The 13,930-nt window shown below is 37.8% G+C and overlaps 1 protein-coding gene and 1 long non-coding RNA gene across 5 annotated transcripts; one reads left to right on the top strand and one right to left on the bottom strand.

Moving 5' to 3' along the window:
- The first annotated feature begins 512 nt into the window (after positions 1 to 512).
- On the top strand, positions 513 to 2,231 carry LOC125469296. The gene is made up of 2 exons (XR_007251642.1): positions 513 to 712; positions 1,814 to 2,231. It is a non-coding gene; the product is annotated as an uncharacterized LOC125469296 (long non-coding RNA).
- LOC103961038 (transcriptional activator DEMETER) lies at positions 1,939 to 13,930 on the bottom strand. Of its 4 annotated transcripts, XM_048566483.1 has the most exons (22): positions 13,734 to 13,929; positions 12,523 to 13,540; positions 12,358 to 12,429; positions 9,582 to 11,399; positions 9,133 to 9,486; positions 7,607 to 7,697; positions 6,441 to 7,509; positions 6,069 to 6,338; positions 5,887 to 5,966; positions 5,664 to 5,748; positions 5,476 to 5,567; positions 5,330 to 5,398; positions 5,195 to 5,231; positions 5,025 to 5,107; positions 4,267 to 4,704; positions 3,879 to 3,915; positions 3,744 to 3,801; positions 3,508 to 3,647; positions 3,358 to 3,423; positions 3,039 to 3,153; positions 2,913 to 2,951; positions 1,939 to 2,383 (listed from the first exon to the last, which is right to left on the bottom strand). In XM_048566483.1, the coding sequence occupies exons 2-22, from the start codon at positions 13,346 to 13,348 to the stop codon at positions 2,268 to 2,270; spliced, it is 5,955 nt and encodes a 1,984-aa protein (XP_048422440.1). In that variant the 5' UTR covers positions 13,349 to 13,540; positions 13,734 to 13,929; the 3' UTR covers positions 1,939 to 2,267. The 4 variants fall into 4 exon arrangements, 3 of the variants coding, with proteins under 3 accessions (XP_048422440.1, XP_048422439.1, XP_048422438.1); XM_048566482.1 differs by having other exon boundaries at positions 12,358 to 13,540; XM_048566481.1 differs by having other exon boundaries at positions 6,069 to 7,509; positions 12,358 to 13,540.

Below are 13,930 nucleotides of genomic sequence, written 5' to 3' on the forward strand. Positions count from 1 at the left end.
GATTTTTTGGGATTATTTTAGGCTCCACATCGATAATCAAGAATGTTGTTAAAAAAAGTAAAATTTTTAAAGGTAAAAGAATTACGAACGATCACCTTCTGACAGTTTATGTAACACTAGAAGTTTGAGAAAAACTAGTCTCGAAAGGAAAGGAAAGCAAAACATAAAATTCTAAAACTTCCAAAATAATTTTGAAACTTGAAAGATATTTTAGTTTAGTGTTTAGCTTACTAAACGATAATAAAACGCTAAAAACCTTCGTGAGACGAAAATAAACGTCGAAAACTTAAAATCATTAGTGACTCGCATAAACACTATTTTGTGCCAGAATTCACGTTTTTTTTATCAACTATAACATCATGTTCATCGGTTATACATGTGATTAAGTTGAGACAATATCAATATGATTAATAATGGGCCGCTAACACGACTATGAAATCTTGACAATTACACCCCCAATATTTTTATTTACTTTTTCTCCACGTTGCCATACGGTGAGAGTCTGAGGGAAGTCATATAATCCCAGCCGTCAGCGAGATGAAGTTTCCATTTATGGAGGGAAAGTGCAAAAGGCGGTAAAATTCCAATTTGAAACTCATCCCCAAAACCTAACACTGGATCGGGATCCCGCAATTTCAATGCAACTCCATCTCTCTTCCGATTTCCGCAGCTTCATTGCCGTCTCTCAACTCGTCTCCGATACGCTCAGCAGGTTCATTCTCTCAAACCCTAGCTTTCTATTCACTCTGTTTTTTATTTCTCGTTCTATTTGCTGTTTGGTTGCCGAGAAAACAGTGGAATGTCAAAAGAAAATAGTAGTAAGAATTGTGATGGGCACTTCAATTGTACTTGGTTTAATTTTCGTATCGTATCCGCCATTGGTTTTTTAGTATTTGATAATTATTACTGCAATCAACACTTTTCCGTTTCAAAAAAAGTATCATTTATTAAACAGTAGGAATTGTTTATTATTGACATTCAGATTACAAATATCAACAAATCTAGTATCCTGTAAATTTTGGAATCCATCGGATTCGAAACGAGGATAACAAAGGAATGCTTTTCTGGGTTTATTTGTGCACTTTCTTTCAGTAATGCTAGAAATTATTATCATAATTTATGATTGATAGCAGTTATTTTCGAAATTTAGAGATGTACAACTAAGGGTCGTATGTGAAATCAATATCGGATATGTCTGTTGGTTTATCTAGGAGTGATTTTTTCGTAGTTAGGAAAATATTTATTATGGGAAGCATACAGGATCTTATAGGTTTCCTTGCAATATATTTTTGTGCTTGTAGGATTTGATGGATCTAATGAGATTCCTGCAGTTAGTTTGTCGAAATGTGAATGTGAATGCCTCTAAATTATATCCGAATTAGAGTCTGGAAATCATCTCAGCGTATATCTAGCTCGTGCGAAGATGATCTTGCGATCTTACGATCTTACGATCTTAGGGTACATTGTTGTGCTTTTAACCGTACTCTGAATCATCTGTCGTAGAACGATCATTCTTAGGGTGGAAGGTAGCATCTTACCTGCTTCGGTTCTGTATGGTATTAGCATAAATAAAATATAGATAGAAAATGTGTTGGATATGGTTGCATCAGCCTTCTTCCCTTGTCATTGATTTCTCTCCTTCTCGTTAGAGTGTTGGTTCACGGGATTTTAATCGGTTTATGACAATACTAATTTTGATATGTTCTGTTGATTCGTGTTTAGACGATTATCCTTATATTTCCTTTTTAATACAAAATAAATTGATTTTTCTGAAAATTTCAACAAGTTCAGGAAAATTCTTGTTCTTTGACAGAATTACTGAGCGTATCTTCTCCAGAAGCTTGAACGGGTTTATTCATCAGCAGTAACCAATGAGTGCAGGTAAACATCATTTACAATGTTACTTGTTAAATGATTCGACTTCACACCTTCTTCAGCTGTATATAAAGTCTTTCATTCCAGTTTCTTTGTATAAACCGTTATAATGTTTTCGGATATTCTGGGAATTTATTGAAAGGATTACTCCTTTCTGGGAATTTATTGAACAACTAATCTGTACAGAATACAATCAACTCATCGCGAGATCTCACATTTTCTGAATGATGCTGGCTTTCTGCTGCCCGCCTGTCATATAATGTGTGCATCTCATGCTAGAGGAAGAATAATTGAATGTGCTAGAATTTGTTAGTAGTTGTTCTTCTCATACAGTCAGTAGTCTTCTGCAAATCTGATGAAAAATCTTCTCTGTGCCATTGCCATGGTCAGTTTTATTTCTTCCCTTCATTTATTGTCTTAGTCATCTTACTCGCAGGGAAGTGCAATCTGGCCATTAAGGGCCGTGGTGCTCTTGTTTTCCTTTCGAATCCCCTCACACAAACATATCCTGCAAGTAAATGAATTAATCCACAAGGGAACTTGTTTGTCATCTCGTCAGTTGACTGCCAAATAGCAGACATCGGTTCTGCAAAACAATGTTTTCTTTTTTCAACTGTCACCCACCTTAAGAACTTATGCTTTAGAGATGTGTAAATTAACCACCTCTTTCTCCATGTGTTAACTTTATAGGTGCTTAAATAGTATAATTTTATGCCAACGTGATGTATTTACTCAATGATCAAATACAATTGGTTTTTTATTGACTTACTCTTGGATATTCTAATATCGTGGGTGCATTTATATCTAGTTATCAATCGACTAGATGAAGTTCTTAAACTAGACGTAGTTGCAAACATGTAAGTAGGTTGTGTTGGAATTTAAATTCATGATCTTGGGTTATCTTCTCATTTGTGTACTATGTTCCTAACTAGTAATCCTTAAAATAATATAAAGAGCTGAAGTCAGTGTCATATGTTCCTAAATCGTTTTCTCAAAGGCTCAAACTAATATGAAGAACTGAAGGCAGCATCACATACCTCTCCAAAAGCAGTATTGAATTCCCTCTGTTGATAGACCTGATAGACAGGTATTTCATTGTGAGTTACTTTTACATTTCTATTTGGGATCTTATAAAGTAACCCTGGTATCTCAATTTCTCATACCTTTGAATATTGTTGATACCGAAGTTCCAAAGTATACAGTCCGTCTTGGCAAATTCCATATCCACCCCCTTGGAACATCAATTGGGTTATGACTAGATTCATGATCTGCGAACATCTGCATCATGATAGAGTTTTATTTATAAATGTGGAAATTAATGGCTCGAGCACTCTGTTATAGGCAGATAGCAGATTCTTTTTGACCTATTGGGTTGGAGGAGTGCCTCTAACTTAGATAAGGTGTACTTTCTGGACTGCTATTAACTTAGTCCAGATTGTGCACAGTAGATGAAGGTGAAGGAAATTAGTGAAGAAGACTTGCCTCATTAACTTGAAAGTAGGTTCCATTGAGGGGAAAGCTCCCTCTCATTGCTGTTCTACAAGGTATCTGAGACAAGTTGAATTAATTTTTTGTAAACAACTGCAGGGGGTCTATTTTGTTTACATATTATTTCAATTAAATTTTCCTTACCAAAATCGTCCCTCTGACTATTTGCGAGTTTTCTTCTCTTATACTATTGCATGAAAAGCATGTCTTCTCATTGCACAATCTGTTTTGATCTTGGGAGCCGCACCTGCTTTCTGGTTGTTGAATTGAATTTGCAGTTTCACCTGGTATACAGCGGTGCAGAACAAATGTATCACTTAGAAAAGTGTACAAGATTCTCAAACAATGTATCTCAGTTATCAGTGGTTTCTTAAGCTTACCTGGTGTCCATATAGCTAGAAGGTATGGACTTGGATCATCTGGTTCCCGTCTATCCATCTGTAAAGTTGAACAGTGAGTAATTGAGATTAAGAATGCTTCATGTGTTCCAGATACAAAATTAAATTTTAACCTACCCCTTCCAAGAGTGGATGTGAATCAGGTAGCTCATACCTGCATTATATCCGCACAGAATGTATAAGTTTGTCATAAACAAATATAGTTATGTCTGTGCATACGTCTCTGTATAGGTATGTATGTCAAAACTCATAACATATCCTAGGCATAGAGTTATTTAAAATGCAGTACAAGAATTCTGATGGTAGCGAATTCATTATTGAGACAACATAAAATGTTATGTTTAATTGAACATGTGAGGGCCTTGTTGTTACTTATCCCACTCGTAGATATTAAAACATTTAGTGCAAACTTTAAAGTAGACTTTGGTCCTACTTTAGCCGAATTTGTGTCTGATTGTATTGCTACTCATATGTGGTATTGTGAAATGGGAAGACAGGGACTTACACTTGGTGCTCTGTTCGTAGTCTACTGACATTCTTCAGCTTGGGTGTAGGGATAGAAGTAGCTTCTGGATTCAAGGCAACTAAGGCCTTGGACATGTCACCTTCTTGGAGCTCCATCTTCTCTTGCATATAGTTTTGTAATGTAGCTGTGAACTCTTCCATGTTGAGTTTGATCGTAGGAATCTCATCAGGGTCCTCACAGAAGAAGTCCTCAATTTCACTTTCTGATACCTCGGTCAACTCTTGTTCTGGCGTTGCTGGCTCTTCGATGATTGGTTCACACTCTTTAGTTACAGTACCTGCTATCTGGAGTGAGTTGTTCTCAGGCGGAGGCAGTGACATAGGAGTGACAGCTATTTCAGGATTTATCTCGGCTTCCCTGGAAACACTTGAACTGACAATGCTCCTCTCTTCTGGCCCTGGCAGGGCAAGTCTTGCGCTGCACCAGACAAGGTTGGTATTAATCTGATTAATACTATGTCTAATTCTTCTGACAGTGTCATAATAATATATTATATTGTATTTTTTTTTCTCTTCATGTGATTAGTGAAACGTGGAGTACTTTTTACAAACTACAGATTCTCTCCATGAAACTATCTACTAGTTTAAGTTCTTTAAACACTTTCTGATTACTCATTAATGAGGCCTGAATCTCATGCCCCAAAAAATGTAAAGGTTCTCGTGACACGCTTCAGTGTTTATTTTCCTGCACAATGACATCAATATACTTGTAATTTTTCCAGAGATTATTGCTCAAACCTTGCGAAAGCACTTGCGAAGTGTCGACATTCTCCTCTCATTGGACATGCATTGCAATTTGGTTTACTCTTTGTGCAAAAAACCTGCATATATATGAAAATATGAGGCTCTTATTTATTTTTTTTATTAATAAAAAATTATGTTTCTAAGTAATGAAGCGCCATGTGTACCTTTCCAAATGTAATCATCTGGTAATGCAGCTCATAACTGTGGTTCAATAGTCAGCTAATCAGTAAAACAGCAAGTAAAAAAGAAAGAACTGCCGTCAATATTAATACGAATGATTCAGGGTACTATGATATTACAGGGTTAGTTGATCAAGTTTGCATAATCTTGGCCATAGATACTTTTGAACTGTCTCCAGCATTGGGTACCTAGAGAGGAATACGGTTAGCATTTGCAAGTACAGGAAAAGTTTTAAGCATTCAATTGTCAAGATATTATTTCTTACAGTTCTAAGAGGTGTAACTGCAGTGATTCAGGTAATGGTTGGAGGGGCACCCATCCCAGTCTTACTGCTATCCTTCCAACATTTGTGTCAACCTTTACAGAGCAAATAAGAAACAATATTTCTTATATTGTAAGATGTTCCCAGACTATCGTAGGAAAACAACTAAATAGTAGCCACACAATTTTTACCGGGAAAGCAAGGTGGTGAAGTGTTAAAAGCCGGATGCACTCCACACTTTTCAAGCCCAATCCTCGTATGCTTAATAGATAATCCCTGCAGAATAATCATGTCACAACTAATTAATTACATACTGATGCACTGCAGTGCATTATTCATGCATTTGGATACCTTCTGGATAAAAGGGGCAGTTGTAATGTTATTTAAGAAAATGAATTATTTGGAATGGCATACTTTGCTTTATCAGGGGGAACATCTCTTAACCATTCCAGATCGATGCTTTCATGTTCTCTAACCAGTCGCTTTAGGAATTCCTACAAACATTTTGCAATCATTGTTAAACCTATCCAGTGATGTTATCTTGGGGGAAATTAACAAACATGAGGTCTTTAGACTAGGCACTAATAGTAGAGAACCTGCATTCGTTGTGCTAGCAAGTTATTCATCCCTCGCTCCTTGATTGCGTCAGATATTTCTTTGAGATTAGCATTTATGAGTGCTTCATAGTCCAGCGAGTCCATTGCTTCTCTTTTTCTTTCTGTTTTCCTACCATTGGCTTGCGCCTGCTTTCTCAAAATGTCCCAGTCAACTGCATTCTTTTTCTCGCTCTCAGCCTTTCCTTTTCTTCCTTTTGGAGGTTTTGTGCTTGTCCCACTATTTGACTGACCATAAGAATTTAATTTCTCCTGTAAATTGGAATCAACCAAATGATTTTCAATGTGTATATACTTATTTGCTACAGAGATACTATCAATGACATTGAAAGATTTTTTATTGAGCTCACTGACATTTTGGACATGCTGCATGCTATCACTCTTGTTTGGCAGAAATGGTTCGGTATGTTTTACAGGCTCTGTGACTGATTTATGTTCTGATTGGAAGGTTGGGTTCCCCTCGCATTGGTGACTGTAGAGGGAAGGTTGGTTATATCCTGTGCTTGACCTTGGTTGAGAATTACTTTGCTGGTCTGTCGAGTGCTCTCTGAAAGACGGATACGGGTCCTTTGTTGGTGTCCCTTGAGAACTCCACAAAGTATTCTGTTGCATGGAGGAATTAACGACACTGCCTGACAGTTCCTCAGTTCTTAAGCTCTTGCAATTTTCTTCCTGTTCAATATTGAACCTGGAAGCAGTTGTAGGCCAAGAGGATATGCTTTCCTCACTAAAATTTCCAAATTTCCACAGCTCTGGTTTTCCAGAATCTGGGTTCATGTGAAACTGATTGTTGCTGGAAAGAGCAACTGGTACTTGCATTTTTTCGTCGTCAAGATTGATTGGATCCTTGAAGGAAGTGCCATTGAGATGATCGATTCTGTCTGATTGTCTCTTTAGCTGTGCATATTTAAAATGCCCGTTCTTGGATCCATCATATGACAGTGAAATTCCATTTACTTGATTGTAAAAGTCCTGAAACTTGGTCCCCTTCTCCATCTGTTGACATGTTGAAATGGAGACATGAACCTTCTTGGGTTGGCACCCAGTGATAGGATCTTCTGTTTCTGAGTTGGAGCCCGAGCACGATTTGATTCCTAAAGCACCTTGAGTGACTGAGGATTCAAAAGAATCTTGAGAAGATACAAATTCTTCCTCCAAACATTGACTTTGTGCATCCACTAAGTTCCTTTCTGTCCCTGAGGTCTCTCTGTCTTTCTGGTTTTCTTCAGATTCATGGAGTGTCATAGAAATCGGGTGATAGATTGGTTGACTTGACCTGTCTTCACGCCATTTGGTGGCATCATCTGGACTTGTCATGTGAACTGCTGGTTCTTTAACCAATATGTTTGTCCTAACCTTGGGTTGAGCTTGGTGATTGCTTGACTTAAGTGGAAATCGTGCAGCCAAAGACATAAAGGCAGAGCTACAAAAGGTGAAAGGAACAAAAAGAATACTGTTCAATTCAAGAAATTCACGTATGGGAATCTGGTTGCATGTACTTGCTAAAATTGTGAACTTACCTTGATAGATGGTCTGAAACATTCTGAGTAAGGAAAACTCCAATCACTGAGTCAACAACTGATCCTTTCCATTTTGAAAAACGTCTGTCTCCTGTATAGATTATAATATTTTATCAAGGGTTGGCATGCATGTTATCTTTAAGAACCTATCCACTACTTGAAGAAAATTGTAATGAATTTATATTTTTACGGTACATGAGAAGCCAAAGCACTTTTTACCTGTTGTCTAATTGGGAGAACTACAAATCGTACAATCTTTCCCCATTAAAAACTTCTTTATAAAAAATGGTACCGGCCTGGTTTATATATGTTTCATAAGTAGTCAAGTTAGAGTTTACTTGGTTGAGTTTGCATTTTCAATATTGACTCTAAAGTTGAAAACTCGGGTTTCTTGACAGAAAATGCATTTGTTCTGCAGATGGCCACTAAAGTAGTTATGTGAGCCAGAAAATTTGGTGCTAAAGGAGGAAAGGGAAGGTAGGTCAGCCTAGCAAGTGGTCAAGTGGTATGAAATTTAAAACATTCAAATCTTTGTTAATAACAATATCATTATTTTTTTTCTTCATATACATAATCATTACTGTGATCATTTAAATTGGTCAAATTTTGTGCTAGACAGAGCCTCATTGCATATTTATCAAAGTTTTACCGGACACCGACTCTGACAAATAGGTCATGGTTCACTGGTTTAACCATTTGGCCATGGCTCTACAGCTGGTCTTTAAGATAATTTATAAACTTATTTTCTTGGGTGGATTTTAAACTTGAATTAGGAAAATATGTGTATGCTAACATAACAATGCTAATGCTATTTATCTATATTTTAGCCTCTTTTTTTTTACTTGAATCCTTCCTAGGCAATCATTTTTTGTGTAATGAGAAGGCTTGTATATCAATCATTGCTTATTTTGGAGTTTAGATTAAGAAGGGACTACATCAACTGCTTATCAAGCTTATTAATCTACAGTTTACATATTCACTCAATTACAAATAAGGGCCTAAATTTATGTAATTTTTTTATTACTATTGTGCTGAAAAAAGAATACACACACACACAACATATATACATATATATATATATATATATATATCTTCTGTAAAGCTATTGTTTCTCAAGACATCTAAATTATCTAAAACACCTTAAAATGTTTCAGTCTTCTATTTTAGTTCTGAAAAACCTGTCTTTTGTAACAAAAAATAAAAGAATTAAAATAAATACAAATATAAATAAAAATACTAAAACAAGGAAGGACGTGTTACTTTTCTAGCTTACTAGGTGGGTGGCTTAACTTGCATTTCACAGTTTCACAGTTTCACAGTTGGACAGGCAGTACAGTTCAGTAATGAATCTCAGGATAACTTTCCTCTCTAGTTCAAAGCTTCAATATTTTACAACACATTGCAATTAAATCTGTTAAAGAGCTCTCAAACATGTAGACGGCAATGTTGATGTAACAAATTTATAACATATGCAGCATGGTAGTTCATGACAATCCAATTTAGGAATAAAATATAAGGTATTGTACCTTGAACAAGATGCATGCGTGCAATGAATGATTCAACTCGGCCTTGGAAAACCTTTCTTTCCTCTTCCCAATACTTCTCCTTTTCCTTATCATTTCCTTCAATGCCTCCACTCCCTTCCATTCCCATCAAGAGATTCCATATCCTATTTGTTTCCGGGTCAAGCTCTACTTTGGGCCGTGGCTTACGTTTCTTGATAAATCTTTCATAGGGAACTACTGCACCATCTCCTTTGTATGGGACAAGTGCATTTTGCTCATGCTCTAAAATTTTGCTGCATCTTCCATTCAGGTTTAGATTATTAAATTTATGTACAATGTCATCTGGTAATGTAGTATATCTTCTCACTGGAAACCCTGCATCAAAATCAAGAGTTTGTCATTATCTAAATGAGTTAAAAATAATTATTGTGATGATACATTTTTCAGAGGTTTCTTAAGTTAGAAAGTACCGATTGCTTTTGCAGAAGGTTGCTGATAATCATATAAGGCATCCTTCTCTTGCGGGACATTATCTATACCTGCCTGTGTGGGTCCCACAGTCTGCTTCATGTTAAACATATTATCGTGGCGAGGTTGAGATACTTCCTTGTTTCCCGGTTGAAAGGATTTTCTGGGATATGATGAACCTAGTTGGTTACAGGCTTCAATTGTGGAATGGGTGGAAAAGCTAAGAACTTGAGCGAAATCTTGGCATGAATGTGCGGATGAGATCTGCGGATTTAGAAAACTATTCCCAGAAGCGACTGAGTGAGTGTAACCGTCACTCATAAACCTGCCTATGCCCTTGTTCTGTCTGTCCATCCTTTCATTACTTTCAATGGAAGAACTTAACATTGTATGGTTCTTTGATGCGAATCCATTTGAGTTGACTGTATTTTGCCTTGTTCTTTCAAATATTCCCAGACACTCCTCAACCGGTGTAACTTCACAAGGCATATTATAGATGCTCAAATATCCATTCTCAAATTTCTGCTGCTTATGACGTAGTGAGATATCCTGGCTGAGCATTCTCTGATGGCCATCCAATTGTTTTATATCTTGGCAAGATAGTGAACTAGGTGGATGATTTGTTGAAAGATGTGTATGCTCAACCATTCGACAATACTCCCTCTTGGATCCCCTTACTTCTCTTGGAAGAGAGAAGGAGAGGATCTTTTGTACTGACTGAGAGTTACCCTGGGTAATATTTTCTTTCATCTGAAGGCTTTCACTGCTAGTTTTCGCTCGAATGGCATCTTGACCTACTCCTTTAGCATGGGTATGTTGCTGAAAGGGAGTGTATCCATCTATGTATCTTCTATGAGATAAATCAGAACTCCCATTCTCTACATGTCTCCCCATAACATGCGATTTTTTCAGATGCATGTCTATTGTTGTAGCAAGTAGGGATGCTGATGGTCGCCTTTCTGGCAGGAATACAAAGTTATCTGAGATAAGATTCATGGAAGAGGTGCAGTTATTCATAGTTCCTGGAATCTGGTTTTCGACCTTCAATTTGCTCTGTATGACACTTTGTTCGGATGGCCTGGCTTTAAAACCCTGGTTAGTTCCAGGGACCATAGGTTTCCCTTGAGAATCAAAATTCATATTGATCCCTTGTTGCATCTGCTCTTGTTGACCACCTGCTTTGCATTGGTTTTCATCCATGGTATTTTCCGAATCAAAATCCAGAGCTCTTTTGCATGATTTTGCACCTTTTCCACCATTAGGGTCCATTGTTTCCCTTGCACCATCTCCCAGTGGACTTGGGGATTCCTTTTGAACACTCTTTCTTACATACTTCCTCTTCGCTGGTTGGCTTTCCTTAGACTCTGTATTGTTTGGAGTTGCAGGCTTTGGTGTCCCCTTGGGCTTGCCTTCTCTGATTACCTTGGGCCTATGTTTTCTTCGCTTTGGTGCTTTCTGCTGCGGTGTCATGTTTAGATCAATCCCTCTGTCACCTTCCCTGTCAGAATCTTTGTTTTCCTTGTACGGTGTAGAAATGGCTGCAGATGACGACTCCACAATGTTCTGCAAGAGTTCGTCACTATATTTTTGAATTGCTTCATCTTCTATAGACATGGTTAGTTTCACCTGATTGTCTTTTTCCTTGCCAGAATCTTCATCCTTCAAGAATTCCAGTATTGCAGAAAGCTGGTCGTTCTCCAAATTCTTGTTCTGGTCTGTTGTGAACTGGTGTTGGCTGGCAACACATGGGGAAGCGTCAGCTTCTATTCTTGGTAAGGAGTTTAGGTCACAGCTTGACAGGAGTGGTGAAGGGAAACCATCTGTGCAGAAAAACAGTTTTTCTGTCAAGCAATTTTAACAGTGAAGGGATTTTCGGACTTGTATGGTCATTAAGATATTTTGTCCCTTAAAGTTGAACTTGATTATGATTTCAAGACCACTCAAAATGCAGTATGGCACAGCCAAGTGATAAATGTTTCTACTTCGTAAATTTCTGATTTTCGAAAGAACTCAAATGAGATTGAAACATTTCATGCATTGCTTATTTCTGTTGGTTTATTGCCTAAGGCTGTTGTACGGTGCAAGTGTGAAGGTTTTAGGCTTTCAAGTGCAACTAGCCACTGGATTTTGAGAGGCAACCATCACATCTATGTTTAAGTGGGTATCTAGGGAGGATAATACTAAGAATCACAATTATCTAGCAGCATTCAAAATGTGTTACGTTGCTTTCTTTGCCCCGCTTCCCGCTGCTTTTCTTTTGTTTTAGGTTAACATCATCCAGTAACATCAAGTCATTCCTCAAAGGTAGTGTTTGTGCCAAAATGAAGCTGGTTTAAGCGTATTTTGTTTTTGTTTCTTGTTTTGGTTTTTTTAATCTACATTAGAAGTCTTATATCATAAACAAGTTATAGTGCATCGTTGCTTCAAAACTACAAGAGAAACATAAAGACACGGTTGTTTATGATGTGAATTATTACATTATTATTAGAACTTTCTTTTTTAAATGCAATAAATACGTGCAATTGAGTTGATATATGAAGACATGAAAGTTCCACTTGGAAATGATCTCATATATGATAATATTCCAAAATTTGAATCAGTTATTTGTCACATAAGACATGATTTTTGTGACTTGAAATTGATTTGTGGTACATGATATCAAATGCCTACTTATTTTGTTTCTCCAAAGTTTCAGTTTTTTATTAGTCAAAACAATAGATGGTCGAAATCTTTCTTTGCAAAGTATGACACAGATATGAACTAATTTAAAATGCTTACACTGGCATGTCTGGGATGAGCCGTCACCATTACTCAATGGGTTTGAATTTGAACTTGAACAGTGATTTTGATCCGCAGATAACCAATGAACTGAGTTGGAATCTCTACAACTGTTGTCAACTTGAGAAGGAAAATCCATAACCAATGATGTGCTCATCACATTACTTGAAGGATATGAACCATTGCTGCAATTTTGGTCAGTTAGCAAGAAACTGCCCGGGGTGATTCCTTGGTTGCTCGATTGAGGATGCAACTTAGGAATTTGATTTGTCTTTTTTGCTACATCCACACTACTTGAAGGATATGAGCCATTGTTCCAATTTTGGTTGGTTAGCAAGAAACTGTCCGAGTCAATTCCTTGGTTTCTTAATTGAGGATGCAACTTAGGAATTGGATGTGTGTTCGTTGCTATGCCCACATTACTCCAAGGATATGAACCATTGTTGCAATTTTGGTTGGTTAGCAAGAAGCTGCCCGAGTCGATTCCTTGGTTGCTCATTTCAGGATGCAACTTAGGAATTAGAGGTGTGTTTGCTGCTATGTCCACACTTCTGCTCGGGTTTCTGTTTGCAGAGGCAACATACGCAGCATTATCATGTACCAGCTGTTGTGTCATTGGATTATCGTTCCAACTTGAGCTGTCATCAAAGAGCAACTGTGTAAAGGATCCTGCAACGTAGGAGTCCGAAATGTGATTGATCATTTGAATGTTCTCCCCCGGACTTCCATCAAAACCATTTCTAAGTAGCTGATCATTTGAGCAAACAGCTTGAGCCATGCCATTGTAACTAGCCCCCACCGGTACATGCTCCCTTGAAATTCCAGTCAACTGCTGTTGCCAATTTCCTCCTTGACGGAGGTTCCCATAAAGGTTGACCGGGACCGGATGAGGCTTCACTGGAATCGGCTTCTGTGGAGTCACCGGTACCCAAGAATCCGTGACTCGTAAATCGTCATCCTGGGGAATCAAAAATCCCCCTCCAAATTTCATCCTTGATTGATTCCCTACAATTCAAACCATCCAAGTCTCTTTTGACTTGTCTGTTACATTAATCTCTACTAACATTCTCCCTTGCCTCCTAATCAGATAAGTTAGGCCGAAAATCGAAAGCCGCCGGTTTTCCTGTTTCTTATCCCCATTGCCGGAAACAACCGGTGCCAAAACACCCAAATACTCTCCCACCTACCACGCAATGCATAACACAATCAGCATCCGCTCGCTACCGGAAAATTGCTACAAATTACCATATCGACATTCAAATTCCGGAAAGAAACACAAATCGGAAAATTTCAGAAATTTTTCAGAGACCAAGTCTCCCACCTAACATGTAAATTACAGAGAGAATATTCGATTTCTGAAATGTAAAAACGCTTACAGAAATAGCAAATGTATTTGAGGGGAGGCAGCGGCAGCTCAGCTCTCTCCGATCCGGCGGTGAGACGACTGAGAGTCGTCGGAGCTGGGTCAGTCAGTCAATGCCGGAATTTACAGTCAGTTTTCTTTCCACCAGTAGAATGGGAGTTGTAGAGAGAGAAAGAGGGGGGAGAGAGAGAAGAGAGAGAGAGAGTAGAT

This window comes from the organism of the source record quoted next, unplaced genomic scaffold (assembly GCF_019419815.1).
Source record: "Pyrus x bretschneideri cultivar Hongxiangsu unplaced genomic scaffold, Pyrus_bretschneideri_v1 Contig41, whole genome shotgun sequence".
NCBI lineage: Eukaryota > Viridiplantae > Streptophyta > Magnoliopsida > Rosales > Rosaceae > Pyrus > Pyrus x bretschneideri.

Coding starts and splice junctions, on each gene's coding strand:
- LOC103961038 (XM_048566481.1), bottom strand. CDS start 13,348: ATGAAATTTGGAGGGGGATTTTTGATTCCCCAGGATGACGATTTACGA. Junction 7,510..7,606: donor GTTTCAGACCATCTATCAAG/GTAAGTTCACAA, acceptor CACCTTTTGTAG/CTCTGCCTTTATGTCTTTGG. Junction 5,232..5,329: donor AAACTTGATCAACTAACCCT/GTAATATCATAG, acceptor ATTGAACCACAG/TTATGAGCTGCATTACCAGA.